General features: G+C 40.8%; 1 protein-coding gene across 4 annotated transcripts in view; it reads right to left on the reverse strand.

Moving 5' to 3' along the window:
- LOC139649426 (dnaJ homolog subfamily C member 13) overlaps nucleotides 1-13,771 on the reverse strand; it is a 39,276-nt gene extending 25,505 nt beyond the window's left edge. For all 4 annotated transcript variants that reach the window (XM_071525826.1, XM_071525825.1, XM_071525824.1 and 1 more), the window contains exons 1-2: nucleotides 13,653-13,771; nucleotides 10,068-10,148 (exon numbers count right to left, since the gene is read on the reverse strand). In XM_071525826.1, coding sequence (XP_071381927.1) covers nucleotides 10,068-10,135 — 68 coding nt within the window. In that variant the 5' untranslated portion in view covers nucleotides 10,136-10,148; nucleotides 13,653-13,771. The remainder of the gene's footprint in view (nucleotides 1-10,067; nucleotides 10,149-13,652) is intronic.
- Between the last annotated feature and the right edge of the window lie 551 nt (nucleotides 13,772-14,322).

The raw sequence follows: 14,322 nt of genomic DNA on the forward strand, positions 1-14,322 counted from the left end.
TACCTCTTCCATTTTCGAATAATGCATCCAACTGTTGATCTTTTTTCACAAAGTTGTTTACTAATGTCAGTTTGACTCATCCCAGCTTTGTGAAGTTGTACAATTTTGTCCCTGGTGTCTTTGGGAAGCTCTCTGGTCTTGGTCATGGTGAAGACTGGAGCCTGGCTGTTTAAAGGTGTGTCAGGTGTCTCTTATGCCTCTAATCAGTTCAGACAGGTGCCATTCATACTGTTAACGAGCGGAGGCCAGAATAACTTCTTAAAGAGCAAGTGACTGGTCTGTGAAGGACAAAAGAGTTGTTTGTTTTCTAGCTGCCAAATACTTCTTTCCCCCCCATTTTCACAAATAAATTGTTTAAAAATCATACAATGTGATTTCCTGGTATTTTTTTTCACATTCTGTCTCTCACACTTGATGTGTACCTATGATGAAAATTACAAACCTCTCTCATTTTTTTAAATGGGTGAACTTGCAAATTTTTAAGCTGCCAAATACTTATTTCCCCCACTGTATTTCAAACATGTGGAGGTTAGTGGATCCAATTTGCCCTCAGAATAGCCAAAATCCATCCCTATCAATTCACAATCCCAAGGTACCCGATGTGCCGAATATAGCTCATCGCGCCAATGAAGCTCCATTACATCAGACAGAGGGCAGGTTGGGTCGACAAGAGCCCCCCCATTGAAGTCCTCTCTCAACCAATGATGAGTCAAGGGCTGAAATGCACACGTCCATTACGTCACTGAGACTCAATTACCAGAAGATGTCATCCACATACAGGTTTGTCATGTACGTTTTCAGACACTTTTATGAGACAACGGTTGAGATAAGGCGCAAAGACCCGAGGAAAGATAATGAGAGAGGATTACAACCTGACACTTTCAGAGCTACGTTCACAGCAGGCAGCCAATGAGCTGAAGTGAAGCGGGTTAACACTGTATGCATAAAGATGTGCGTGTGTAGCATATGTGTAATGTGTGTGTCTATGTGCGCATGTGCATTTGATGTATGTATTTATAGTTAGCTCTTTGTCATCTGCTTTTGCTTCCTTTACACTGCGAGCTGCTGTGAGGCTGTAATTTCCCTTGCGGATCTATAAAGTGTCTATCTATCTATAATAGTGTTGTACGTGGTGTGTGTGTGTGTGTGTGTGTGTACGTGCGTGTGAGTCAATAGAGAGGAGGCCAATCAGAAGTGTAAGCCAGTGCACCCCACTCAGAGTGGCAGAAGAGTTTCCGCTAGACTGCATCTCTGATCCCTTTTCTACACATCAAACTGCCTCACACAGCCGCAGACAAAGCGAGGCCGCGGCTGGCCGAGTACAGCGGCAAAACAAAGGGGGACGCACCAAGTGGAAGCTAAAACCTTACCAGCACGCTGATCAACTTGCGCTTTCATTTTCTGCATTAGGTTTCCTTTCCCTTACTCATCATTTGTGCATTTTGGTTTTGTTTCACCACTTTCAGTTCATGTCAGTTCATGTCTGCTCTCCAGTTCTTTTATGTTTTTGTTTCTTGAGGTGAATTCATAAGCCCATTGTATTTACCAACTTACACAATCTGTATTTTTTCTTCTTTCATATGTGCAAATAAATAAACTCTACCTATAAGCCCAGTTGTAACTCCTGTTTATAAAGGAAAAAAAACAAATGTATACTACAATTATGAAGCAACTAAATAACAGATCTAAAATGAAATGTATGTCGGATAGTGTGAAAATGAATCTGATCTTGAGACAAATGACCACTAAGAAAAGTAACACTAACCCATAAACTAAGAACTTTATCTCCACAAATTATGGGGACCCCTTACTTTCACAGTCAGAGTGAAACCTCTGTAAAAGAAAGTTGTCTCCATGGTTCTTATCATATCCTTCACAGCAGTTTATTTCCTTTTCCATGCAATTAGACAACTTGTGCTGTACATGTTATTCAAAGGTACTAAGGAAAACATTCTAATTTTTCGGTGAGACAGCTGAAACTGGACTGGAAATGGAAGCAACACTTATTTCTATGGTCTGACCAGGTTCTTCCCACACCCTTCCCAAATGCAATATTGACAAATGAACCATACACGTTCTGCAATACTTACTTTACAGTGTGCAGAATAAGTATGGTGAAACCAGGCTGCATTGGAAAGGATGTGGTAAGAACCAGGTCATACCACAGAATTAAGTGTTGCCTATCTTTACAGTCCAGTTGCAGCTTACTTACTGATTCAATTGGAATGTTTTACCAAGTACCTTTGAAGAACATGTATGTTAGCCTTAATTTAACTGAAAAACAAATAAATAACAAATTATAAAGGGTATGGTAAGAACCTAGAGAACAAACAATGCTTTTTACTGTCAGGTTTTACCATAATTTCTGAGATAATTACAGGGTCGGCTATTTCATAGTAATACACAAAAGCATACATGGTAGCCATTCAGCAGAGGTGAATTGCAGAATACCAAACTTAATAGAGTTTATGCCAGTGTCTTTTTGACAGAATTCCCAAATCTCAAATCCCAAATTCCCCAAATTCCCCAGTCTTTATGGTAAGTTTAATAAATACATTCCAAGTGAATAAAGCGGACAATTACTATGCAAGAAAAGCTAATTTATAAGAAAGTGTTAAAGTATACATCACACTTGGGCTACTGATAATATAAACCTTCATATCTACAAGATTGCTCCTTGAACTGATGCGTAATAGAGAAGGGGTTTACCACCCTAAACCAGTGAAAACTACAGTGTAGACACTTGAACTGATGAGTAATACCAGCGCTAAGTAACTCTGCTGTGATTTCTAAGTATTTACGTACTTAGGTACCGCTGTAATTACTTGGCAACATGCTATTCTTACCACATATTTAGCTGGTAATTGCCTAGTACTTTGGGTGACTGTAAAAGGAAGGGTTACGATTTATTGTGTTAGCAATTCTGTTATGAATCAGCCCACACAAATTCAGTGGAACTGTTAAGAGCATGGGACTATTTGAAATATTAGGAAGGAAGCGCAAAATGCTGCTTTGTCAATCTTCCCCTCTGCACGTTCTCCTGTGGGTGTGGGTTTGATCACTGTACTTTTGAAAAGCTTGCGTTTTCGACATAAGACAAGGAATTTTTGGTCAACTGACAAGATTTTGGTTAGTCTTTGATTTCATAATGGGTCATTTTGGGGTTAGGCTTAGGGTGAGAAATAGGGTTTGGTTAAGATTTGGGAAAGAGGTAACGTTATGCAGGTATTAAAGTGTGTCAAGTTTAGGATTGAATTTATCCAATACATGCGTGTGTGTGTGTGTGTGTGTCCCTGTTGCCCTGTACACTGAACATGCTGACATGCCTCCTCTCCTGTTTGCACATCCTCATTAGGCCTGGATAGAAAGTGGAGGCGCAGATACCATTTAGTCCCACCATGAAAAAGAAAAGTATAAGAAAGTCAAATTGAGAGATTACTTTGGCCTAACGCATTCTTACTTGTGTGTGGAGTAAATGACGAACACAAACAGACAAGACAGACAGAGGCCTGGGGCAAGGCTCAAGTAGAATATTATGGGTCCAGACTCATCCCAGAGCACCATCTCCATCCCTCTCCGCAATTACACAAATATCACGTCATTTTCATGCATCTTCCCAAGAGACAGCCCGCTCAAGTATACTCATTCTCTATTTTCTCCACCGCTCCCCACACACAGTTTTTCTCTCCACTATTCCCTGCTACGGCCATGACTCTGCCCCGGTCTGAGGGTGCTGCTTCCTTACAAGAAGCCTTGACCTTGGAGCTAATTGGCTGGCTAAGCTGGGTCTCAACACACGGCTGGTTAATTATTCATTCTCTGTGGGCGGATAGTTTTTTTTTTTTTAATACTATCTGGACAGACAGGCGATCTCTGCCCACCCGTGGACAGTGAGTGCATAGGGCTGCACAGACGGTGAAGTCATGGACAGATACATCCATAAAGAAGAATTAGGTCATTCCTTCATGACAACACCAAACGCTTGACATCAGACCCAGCTGCTATCAGATTTCATATGCGTTTCGGAAGTTTGAAATAATCATGATAGCTTAAAACAATAGTGTGATGTGCATGAAGACGTGGAATCTCATTCAGAGAAGGCCACATTTCACAACTGCTTGCTCTGAAGATGTTTGCTTTAGTCATTGGGTAACAGCCTATTTCTCTTTATTTTACCATACTTGATACTCTGGTTTTAAACTCTGGTTTCATTTTAAAGAGGTCAAGTGTGTCTTAAGAAGTCATCACAGCATAAGTGATCATGAAGTTTGAAAGGTAGCTAAAAGGAGTCTGTTAGAAGAGAGATTTTCTGACTAAAGCGCACTAATTACACTATAAAAAGCAATGTGCTAAGTGTACATACTGAACATCTGCAGCTGACTGCATTACAAAGTGATGCAGTGATAAGTACAGAGGAGCAGCTGGGACACTGTCTAGCTGGAGAAACCAATGTCAGCTGGTAGGATACAGTTAGGCTATACGTGTGGTGGGGTGAGTGGGGGTTAAAGTTGAGTTGGGAGGGGAAAGGAAAACTTATGTTAAGAGTATGTAAAAGAGTCCAAGGGAAATTAACCCTTCCATAAAGGATGTTTATGAGGAAAAAGGCACATTATAAAACAAGCTTTACAATGGCAGTTTACAGTACAGTCAGTCACACCACAGATACAGATTGTGAAAATTAACAGATTACTCTTCTTCATTCATTCATGCTGCACAACACAGCTTTAGAGTTTTGCCTTCCACTTTCTAAGATTTCACAATATATCAAATTTCGCAACTTCCTGTAGGCAATATGAGCAAACCCTCTGAACAACTGCCTCTCCTCTTCACACACAATATGCAGTTTCCCACAAAGATGACAGAGCTGAAGACATAAAAAGCTAGGCTACAGAATCCACTATACAAGACACAATAAATTACATAGGAATGCACAGATGCAGCAATGTACTGTTCCATCTATCAAAATCCAAACAAATCCAATCAAAGTCTGAACAAACATTCGGGACAGCCTTTGACAAAACAAGAGTTTATAAGAACTTTGTTTTCTTATATGTACCTTAGAGGATATGCTTTGTAGTCCAAGCCTAAATTGGATTATCAGACAACTGAATCAGTCATTCAATCAGATTACTGAGCAAATGGACTCTTAACTTCAGTGTTTCAGTGTCCACTGAGTAGCTCAACTATGATGGAGAGAATGGAGAAAGGAGAGTTGAATGTGTGCAGACTAGGGCTGAACGATTTTGAAAAAATATCTAATTGTGATTATTTTGACTGATATTGCAATTGCGATATGATTTGCGATATTAGAGGGAATGAGAATTTTTACATCATTATTCTCATTTTCATTGAAAAACTGATTAAAATGATTATGGTGTGATTTTTGCGGGGATCTGTACCAAACAGGACATCTCTGCAGCACAACAATATTTAATTTAAAATGGTATTTTGACACACATTTCGCCTTTAACAAATATTGCGCCTCCTGCAATTTGAAAATTGCAGTAGGCCATATTGCGATTTCGATAAAATTTCGATTAATTGTTCAGCCCTAGTGCAGACCTACCACAAACTCAGTCAGAAAATTGAAGGGAAACAATAAATGAAAAGACTTCATCATGACTTGAAAATAAAGTTGTGCCTTAATATATCACAAACACAAAGTACAAAGCGGGGTAGTTGGATCAGATCCTGTGTATCGGTAATAAAACTCATTAAAGTACTAAGCCTAACAATACAGATAAATATGACTTGAGCATCTGTTGCAGCTAAGCTCCCTTATTGTTTAAACAATTACATGGTGAGCTATCAAGGCATTCAAAAAAGATGGTGATTTGTATCTTATGTGGACTGAAAGAGCTTAGAGAAGTACTGTATGCAGAAGGCAGAAAATCCTCTCTGCTCTGAGAGAATCCATCTGTATAGAAGACATGGAACCATCCGTTAGTAGTAGTAAAATTGAATATAAACCTACAAGCTAGGGCCACAGGACTTAAAAAAAACTTGCGGTTGTATGCCTCTGCCAGCAAGTCAAGTTGCAGTTTACATCCATGTCTGTCCAGACTCATAAAATATATGTAGTGAAGACTTTGAAGGAATTTAATAAAAGGTATTAAGTGTATTTTTTGGCGAAATGGAAGTTATCACTATATTTCCAGTGAGAAACATGCTGTCTTCACTTAGAGACTATTTTTACAGAGGAGTACAGAGGACTGATAGAGAGCTTCGTCACATGGTGCAACGACAAGCAATCACCTGAAGCTCAATATCAGCAAAACCAATGAGCTTGTGGTGTACTACCAGAGGAACAGGAGGCCCCCTGTCCTGGTTGTCATCCAGGGAGAGGGAGTGAAGAGGGTGGACACAAGTATCTTGGGGTCCAAATCAATAAAAAACTGGACTGGAATCTAATGGTTGTTCTTAACGGATGTTTGCGCAAAATACTATGTTAATACGTGTAGACTATGTAAGATGTATCATGTCAATTGCTGTTAGTTGTTGTTATCTAGATTGCGCTGGACCAGTCTATGCTCAAGCCATATGGTATGTTTGTCTGCCTGGATCTTGCCATCTTGGCAAAGCTAATTTGCCAGCCAATACAGTTTTGTCATTTTTTTATTTGCAAATTAAATTAGAAAACTGTACAGTCATGTACCTGAACATGTTAAAAGACATACATGTGTGTTCAATTTGGCCGCTGATCACTGAGACATATTTACAAGTTGAGATCAAGCAGCTGAGAACCATGCAAAAAATAACAAAAAACGGATGGAGGGTTGAACTATAGAAAGACAGACTGCTTGTGCTCAATAAATGTTACAATTTTTTCAAACAATATAGTCTATATTTTTAAAAATCACATCTAATTTTTCCAAAGAAACGAAATAAAAGCTGTCAAAACAGCAACCCCAACACAACTCTCTTTTTCTAACAATCTCAATTAGGCTACAGCATAAATAGTTGTCCAGTAAAATTTATTGAACATATATAATTAATGTGATTATTAGGTCAACTAAAAGGATTTTGGTGTCTGCAAAAGTAAGTGACAGCACTTCCACCGTTTTTGTAGAATGACCCAAGATCGTTTTCTCAGCTACAGTGGTAAGCAAAACATTATGATGTCACAGTGAAGTTGACCTTTGAACTTTTGGATATAAAATGTCATCACTTCATCATTTTATCCTATTAGACATTTGCGTGAAATTTTGTCATAACTAGCGTATGAATTCTTGAGTTATGGCCGAAAACGTCTTTTGTGAGGTCACAGTGACCTTGACCTTTGACCACCAAATTCTAATCAGTTCATCCTTCAGTCCAAGCGTGTCTGAGCATGTCAGAGCAACAGTCTGACCCGTCTCAGACATCCAGAGATTTTACAACATGTTTGATTTTGTCGAGCAGAAATAACCAATGAGAGTCCTAGAGGAAACCAGGCAGAAGAAGTGTAAACTACACATCATCATGGCTTTATAATTTACGTCCACCTCTCTGCAGAACAGACGACCCATGCTGCCCCCGTCTCCCCAACCGTTCTCTCCTCCAAATTCGGCATCTAGCCCTTCTTCATGTTTTTCTTTTTCGACACACACACACATTAAGTGCTGCAAGCTGCTCTTCTTTCTCAAGCTCCATTTTTGCACAATCAGGTGAAAAACAAAGTCATGTTTCACTTTTGTTTTGACGAGACAGCAGGGTCGAGGTCCGTCGAGACTAAATACAAGTGAAAATGTGAATGTGTCACTAGGGCTGCACAATTAATAATAATAAAAAAAAAAAAAAAGACTTCAATTTCCACATTGCAAGAGGCTGCAACCCAATTTCCTATACATAGAATTGCATATAATAAAAACATGTTTACTGGATGTTTCGTTTAATGTGCGCACCGCTACATCAGCAAGACAAGAAACTACAGGAAATAAGGTTGTTTTATGTGAGCAGGACTGAGATCTTCACTTTTTCACAGTCGCACAGTTTGCGCTCGGCATGAGCAGCATCCGGAAATGAGAGTCACTTTCTAAGTCTTCATTGAAGATTGACACCAAGTGTCCTGCGCCCAGCTGTAGCTGTTAGAGGTGCTGGAACATCAAGTGATGCCAAATACTCTCTTCCATGCTGCATGTCTACAATTCACATGACAGAAGTACTTTTTATACATGGCCAACGAGGGCAAGCTAATCAAGGATGAGTATAATTAAAGTTGGCTTTTGGGAATATGTTCTGTATTCACAGTGAAGAGCTGTGCTCCCTCTCATCCCTGACACAGTAACTGTGCAAGTCTGAGATGATCCAGCGGCTACATAAAACGTGCAATACAGTTTCCTCTATCTAAGGCCAGGGTGGGAAAATAATACTAGCTACCAGGCAAAAGCTGGTATATTTTGCTTTGGCTAGCAAGTATGTCTACTCTGTCTGGCACTTTGGCAGATAAGTAACCACTGATTGGATGTCCTATACTGTTCTAAAAACTGTTGGCTGGGGTAGTCAGAGTGGATAATTACTTTTAGTATTTACTAACCACTGTGGCCTGTAGACAAAAATATTTCCCACCATGTCTGAGGCCTTTTGGTTGTCTGAAGCTAGATAAAAGAGGCCATCCTGACATAACCCCCTTCTCTTTCTTTCTTTTTCTGTTGACCTATCTATCAAAGTCCTGTCTGACTCAGTGTCCACTGTCCTCTCCACACATATCAACGCCCGTCTCTGGCGGACACTTCAGGAGGCATTAGCTGGATGAAACTCTGATGATAGCTAATGCTCTGCAGCACTGCTTAAGTTACCTAAGTCAATGGCAGGCCTTAATGGGACAAAGCCATTTAGAAAGCAGGTATTGGTAATGTGATCCCACTGTCCCAAATGCAGCTTGCATAGAAACAGATTCTTTAGCTCTGAGGGCTACCAAACAGCTAGGTCTAGTTTGTTAAGTCCCAGCTAATTTTAAGTTACTTTAAGACAATCTAGAAACAGTTTACATAAACATATTGCTGTGTAAAGTAAAAATAGGTAGCCTGTGCCCTGAGAGAATACATGTACCTTGTAAGGCAAGTACAAGCCTACCTACTACAAAATGATGTATTCATTCTATTGTAAAGGGATTCATTCATATAGTTACTCACAATCTCCTTTAATCACAATAATCACAATACCTGGTATGAGAAAATGGCTAAGTACAATAACAGCTCCTCCTACTGTGCCCCTCTTTCCTCATGTTTCCTTCCTATGGTAAGAAAACTGAGGAAAGAGGTCTGTTAAGGAAACATTGATCCCAAAATATCAAATCTCACATCATTCTGCATTACTGAATACATATAATAAATGCATCTGTCCCTACAATGTTACCAAGAAAGTTTCATATACATGTACAATTGTATATTGTGCATTTTGTGACACCTAGCTACCAACATATACAATGTACAGCATTATAGCCTACATCATGCTAATAAAATTATCCCATCTCATGCATTTGTGGTTTGAGCCTGAGCGGGGACAATGCTGCTGCAGATACAATATGGCATTTTATAATGCAGTGGGCTTACAGTAACTGGTATTGTTGATTTTAACTAACCAGTTAGCTGGTCTCTCTCTTTCTCTCTCTCTCACAGTATTAGAGAAAGAAGTTAGAGAAGGGATAATATTGGTACCCTTGGGCAAAGCAGCTTTTTGTGCTTCTGTCTGCAGACAATAAATGGGCATCAATAAATGGGCATCAATACATGGACGTCATCTTGCCTGAGTCCAATTCTGTGCTATTTGCACTGGTTCTTTGGGTTACATTTCAGTTCTACAAAACACACAGGTCACACTAGTACTGATCAGTGACTGCTGACAGTGGTCTGCAGACCTATTTTCCTCAGTCAAGATAAGGAAGTCAACACAATGGAAGCACTGAGTCAGGATTTCAGGATTTTCCCAAACCTTATGTAGTAGCCTTAGTGGTGATGAAGAGAATAGTTAGGGCTAATTTTGCCTTTTAAACCAACATAAAGAACACATATGAAATAGATTGTGCTGTCACCCCTGAAATCCTATAGGTGTTCAGGGAAAAGGAACAAACAAATTGTGGGTCTTACTTTCCCCTCCAGGAGTGTTTGGTGGTGTAGAAACAGGCCAAGTCTTTGTTGTCTTTGACGACATTCATCTTCTCACAGGACCTACAACACAGGAGAGCAGTGGTTATAATCAGGGTCAAAAAGTAAGTGAAGTAAGTAAGGTAAGCGTTTGTGCATATTCAACAAAGACAAGAGTTCATAAAATAAATGGGTGGGTGACTTTCATTTGGGAATTGCTTACGTGAAAAATTGATTTAATTATAGAGCACAAAAGAAGGGGAGGGATCTTTGCACCGTGATCTGAGGTAGTCACATGAGCGAGGCCATGTCTCAGTTAACTGTTGGAGAAGTTACCAAAAAACCTGCACCCCGACCTTTGTCCATCATTTATGTAACACACATTCCAATATACTGCCACACACACTTCACAAAGCCATTAAACATTCTACAGCTCAAAGGGAGAGCCTCCCAACAGACACTCCCTGGGCTTGAAGAGTCCCGCTGCTGCCTCAGCTCAATCAGAACTTCTCTATTACACTGAGTAAACAGACTGATTATCTATTCAACAGCGGGCACTCCATCGCTCCATGACTAACTGACTGATTCTGCATAGCCATGGCCTCGGCTACTAGTCCTAGAACCAATGCCGCGGGCGGTATATGACTTCCACTTGATGCAGTTTACATAATCGTCTCTCCTCTGACATCCACTCTCTCCCTCATGAATGCATTTTCACAGGCAGAATGAGAAAAGAGGAATACTTGCCAGCAAGCCATCACAGGGATATGACCTGCTCAGCAAAAACAGAGAGGAAATGAAGGACCTCTATTCAGTGCCGATATCATTAACACCAACAACAGCACAACAGAGCACCAGTTCAAAATGTCAATACAGTCTGGTGTAAAGCCAACGTGGCCTATTGATCATATATTGATCATCTTTAGATAAAAAAGGTTAGGCTATGTCTTAGTATCTGGGCAAATTTGTGTGCAAAATCACAATTTAGCTAGCCTACTAGCCATTCTCAAATCTGGACAATAGATTAACTAAGATCGTATTTCTCTCTACCACGTCCAAAGACTGTGCTTTTCCAACTACATGCTTCAACTTATGATCACTGTAAAATAAAGTACAATAAAGCCTGGCCAAGCCTACACACAAAGTTTAGGGTTTTTTTTTTTTTTGCTTGTAACATTAATACAGCTGTGATACTTTATGATAAAGACAGTTTCAAACAAATAATACATGAAGGCTAAAGAGACAAAATAAAACACAGCAGAGTAAGTGCATAATAGGGAGGGAGTAATTGCCTCTCCTGTCCTAAGCGCAGTAATAACCTCTCTTTGCTGGCCGCTGCACTGTGACAAGGGGAACCTGTGTCAGCACTCTGCCAGGATCCTGGAAATAACTGACTCCAGTTTTCCTTCCTCTCCATGTCAGCGTGCAAATGAAGCAGGGAGCAGCAAAATAAGTCCAAATGATGGAATCCACCGTTCATCAAGGGGACGAGTGTCTGGCAGTCAAAGAGGGCAGTACGCAAAAATACAGACTGCTTCCAAGCGCCTCAGCACTGGATGAGGAATTCAAAAATTAGTCAGTCGCAGTATCTCATTAATCCCCCACTGTAAGAAGTCTGTGCTGGAGAGACAAAGCTCAAAGGAACACTGTAGAGCCAAGTTTTGCATCAACAGTTATTTTTTCCAGACAAGCGTTCATGGATCTGTATAATGAATCTAATCCAAAGTGGGGGCTGGCTGATGGAATGCACAATAGGAGATGTTAGCAACAGGCGTAGGACCACGTGCTCCTCGGCACAGTGGAGGGCAGTGCAGTTTTAATTCTATTACTGTGATGAGTGTATAAAAAGACCAAGGCAGATTCCAGGACCGGGTCATGTGATTGCCCCTCCCAGCTCTTTCTGACTGCATGTAGATCAATAGTAACATTTTCACGGGCCATTCTTGACAGAGTAGGAAGACAATGAGGCATACACAAATGGGACCTGGCCCAAAGCATAGTACACAGCGGCGAGATGACAACCTGTCTCAGACAAGTCTCACAACTTTTCATGAACTGAAAGGAATACAGGCTTCGATCAGTGCTATCAAAGAGTGCGTAGTGAGATCTTGTTATGTGGGTAGCTGTGACAGTAAGTGCAGTGCCATGGTATCTACTGGCCCTTGCTTTCAACCAGGTAGCACTGCTAAGAGGATTGTAGCAGACCTCCAAAGGGGACCCAGCAGGAGGCTATTTGAACCTCTGAAGACAGACTGTGTAACATGCAGAGTGCTGACTGTGAACCTTGACTTAACTAGACTGAATATCATGGTGCAACCACTTTCTACAATGCATGTCATGGCAATCATGGGTCAGCTAACTGTTGTTGAATAGTATACTGCCAAATTAGCCCTGTGTAAACAAACCGCCTCCTCATTCTGTTTTGTTTGACTTTAGCCTGTCTTGTGCCTCGTTTCAACATAAATATTGCTCACAGCTGTTGAAAAATTGAATCAATAGTATTCTTTTGAAAAGTATGACGAGTAAGAATAGGAAAACAGTTTTCAGCATCAGTGAGAGTACAAGAGCCTGGGACAAAAACTGTCATGGGTTTTTAGATCAGTGTATGCCCCTAATCTTATCTTTTGAGCAAGCTGTTATTCAACATCAAGCCAAACTTAAATGTACTGTTATTGAATAGACAGATGAGTTGCAATAAAAAAAAAGATCTACAGGGGAATATCTTGAACCAGACCATCTTTATGATTTTGGTCAAATACAGAACCAAGTCATATCCAGATAACCCGAATGCCACAATGGTCTCTGTGCTCCCTTCACTGTCACCCACAACAAAAAAGTGGGTGCCTTCCTGAAAGCGTTTCCTGCACTGAATAACGTTACTTGCTGTAATATCCTTCCGTTCTTTGCCAATTAACAACAACAAAAAAATCACGTTCCTATACTAAAACAGGAACTTTAAGGTCGCAATCTCACGCTTCTTTAACTTGCATGGTTCTATTTGGATTACAGGAACACTTGCTTGCAAATTTAAAAGAGCTTGCTAATTCTTTGCACGTGACTACTACAGATATAAAAAAAAAAAATAGCGGAAACGTGCATACAAGAAAAAAGTTAAATAGCTAACTCTGTATGTCTGCAGTTTGATGTAAACGCTGCTGTCACAATGATTGTACACAGTCCGTCTGATGCTGCTGGTGTCGACCTGTCAAGTACCCAAGACAGGCAGCGCTACCTGGCTCTCAAGCAGCTAGCGTCAACCAACTCTGCTTCACTGCAGCAGGCCCACACAGTCACTGACTGGCTAAAAACAAGAACGACAGCACCATTTTTGCGACGCAGTCATATGTGGACACTACCGCTACAGCTTGAGAGAGTCACAGAAGGCCCCGATACTTTCGTTACTACCGTTTGTTCGCCAAACGAAGGGGCCGTTGGAAGCTAACGCGAGCTAGTAGCTAACTAGCAAACTAGACAGGTTTCCATTGCCAGACAAGAGCTAGTCGTATTAGCAACGGGGTTCAATCAAGCAAGCGCAAACATGGAGGAGATGGCTTGAGGAGAATGGCAGGCAATCACAAGTGCATTTACCTGTAAAGTCGCTAACAAATGTAATTTGTAGCCGTCCCTCGGCCCCCACCCTCCTCTGAGTGCGGCCGGTACGTCTCAGTTTTCCCAGTCCGATGCTGAAGGAGCTCAATTACGCCGTCTTCCCCAACAGGGCTCAGGACGCTGCCATATTCCTGATAGCAAAAGTGTACTACTGCGCAAGCGCAGGGCCTGCCTGTCATGAGTCTGTCAGCTGATTGGTCTGTCAGGAAGTACAGCTGACGAGATAGCTGATCTGGGAACAGGTTTTCCTCAGATTTCTTAGTGTTTGTATTGATTGGTACTGCCGCAACTGACCTCGAAACAGTTTAGATTGATAGTCTATTCAGGATTGGGTTAAAATAGCGGAAAATAAATGAGAACATCTCACATGGTGGGTGCACCCAAGTATCAGACTGCAGCTATACCCTACTCGGTGCACCCCTGCTCTGCCATTTGGTCTGAGGATGTCAGATATTGGAAATGTTGAGTCTGTAGGCCAGACAATATGCAAAATGGACAAACGTTGAATAAAAACAACCTCGCTCATCTAGTATAGTTAAACAATAGCAAACCCCTCACTTTGGCTTTCAGTCTATTGAAATGGGCTGCCTCATGTTATTTCTTTATGTGTGAATTCAAATTGATGATGAATATAATTTAACCTGTAACC

Source organism: Centroberyx affinis, unplaced genomic scaffold (assembly GCF_046629955.1).
Source record: "Centroberyx affinis isolate AG114_WGS23_722 - 3 ecotype Tasmania unplaced genomic scaffold, CSIRO-AGI_Caff_v1 ptg001340l_1, whole genome shotgun sequence".
Lineage (NCBI taxonomy): Eukaryota > Metazoa > Chordata > Actinopteri > Beryciformes > Berycidae > Centroberyx > Centroberyx affinis.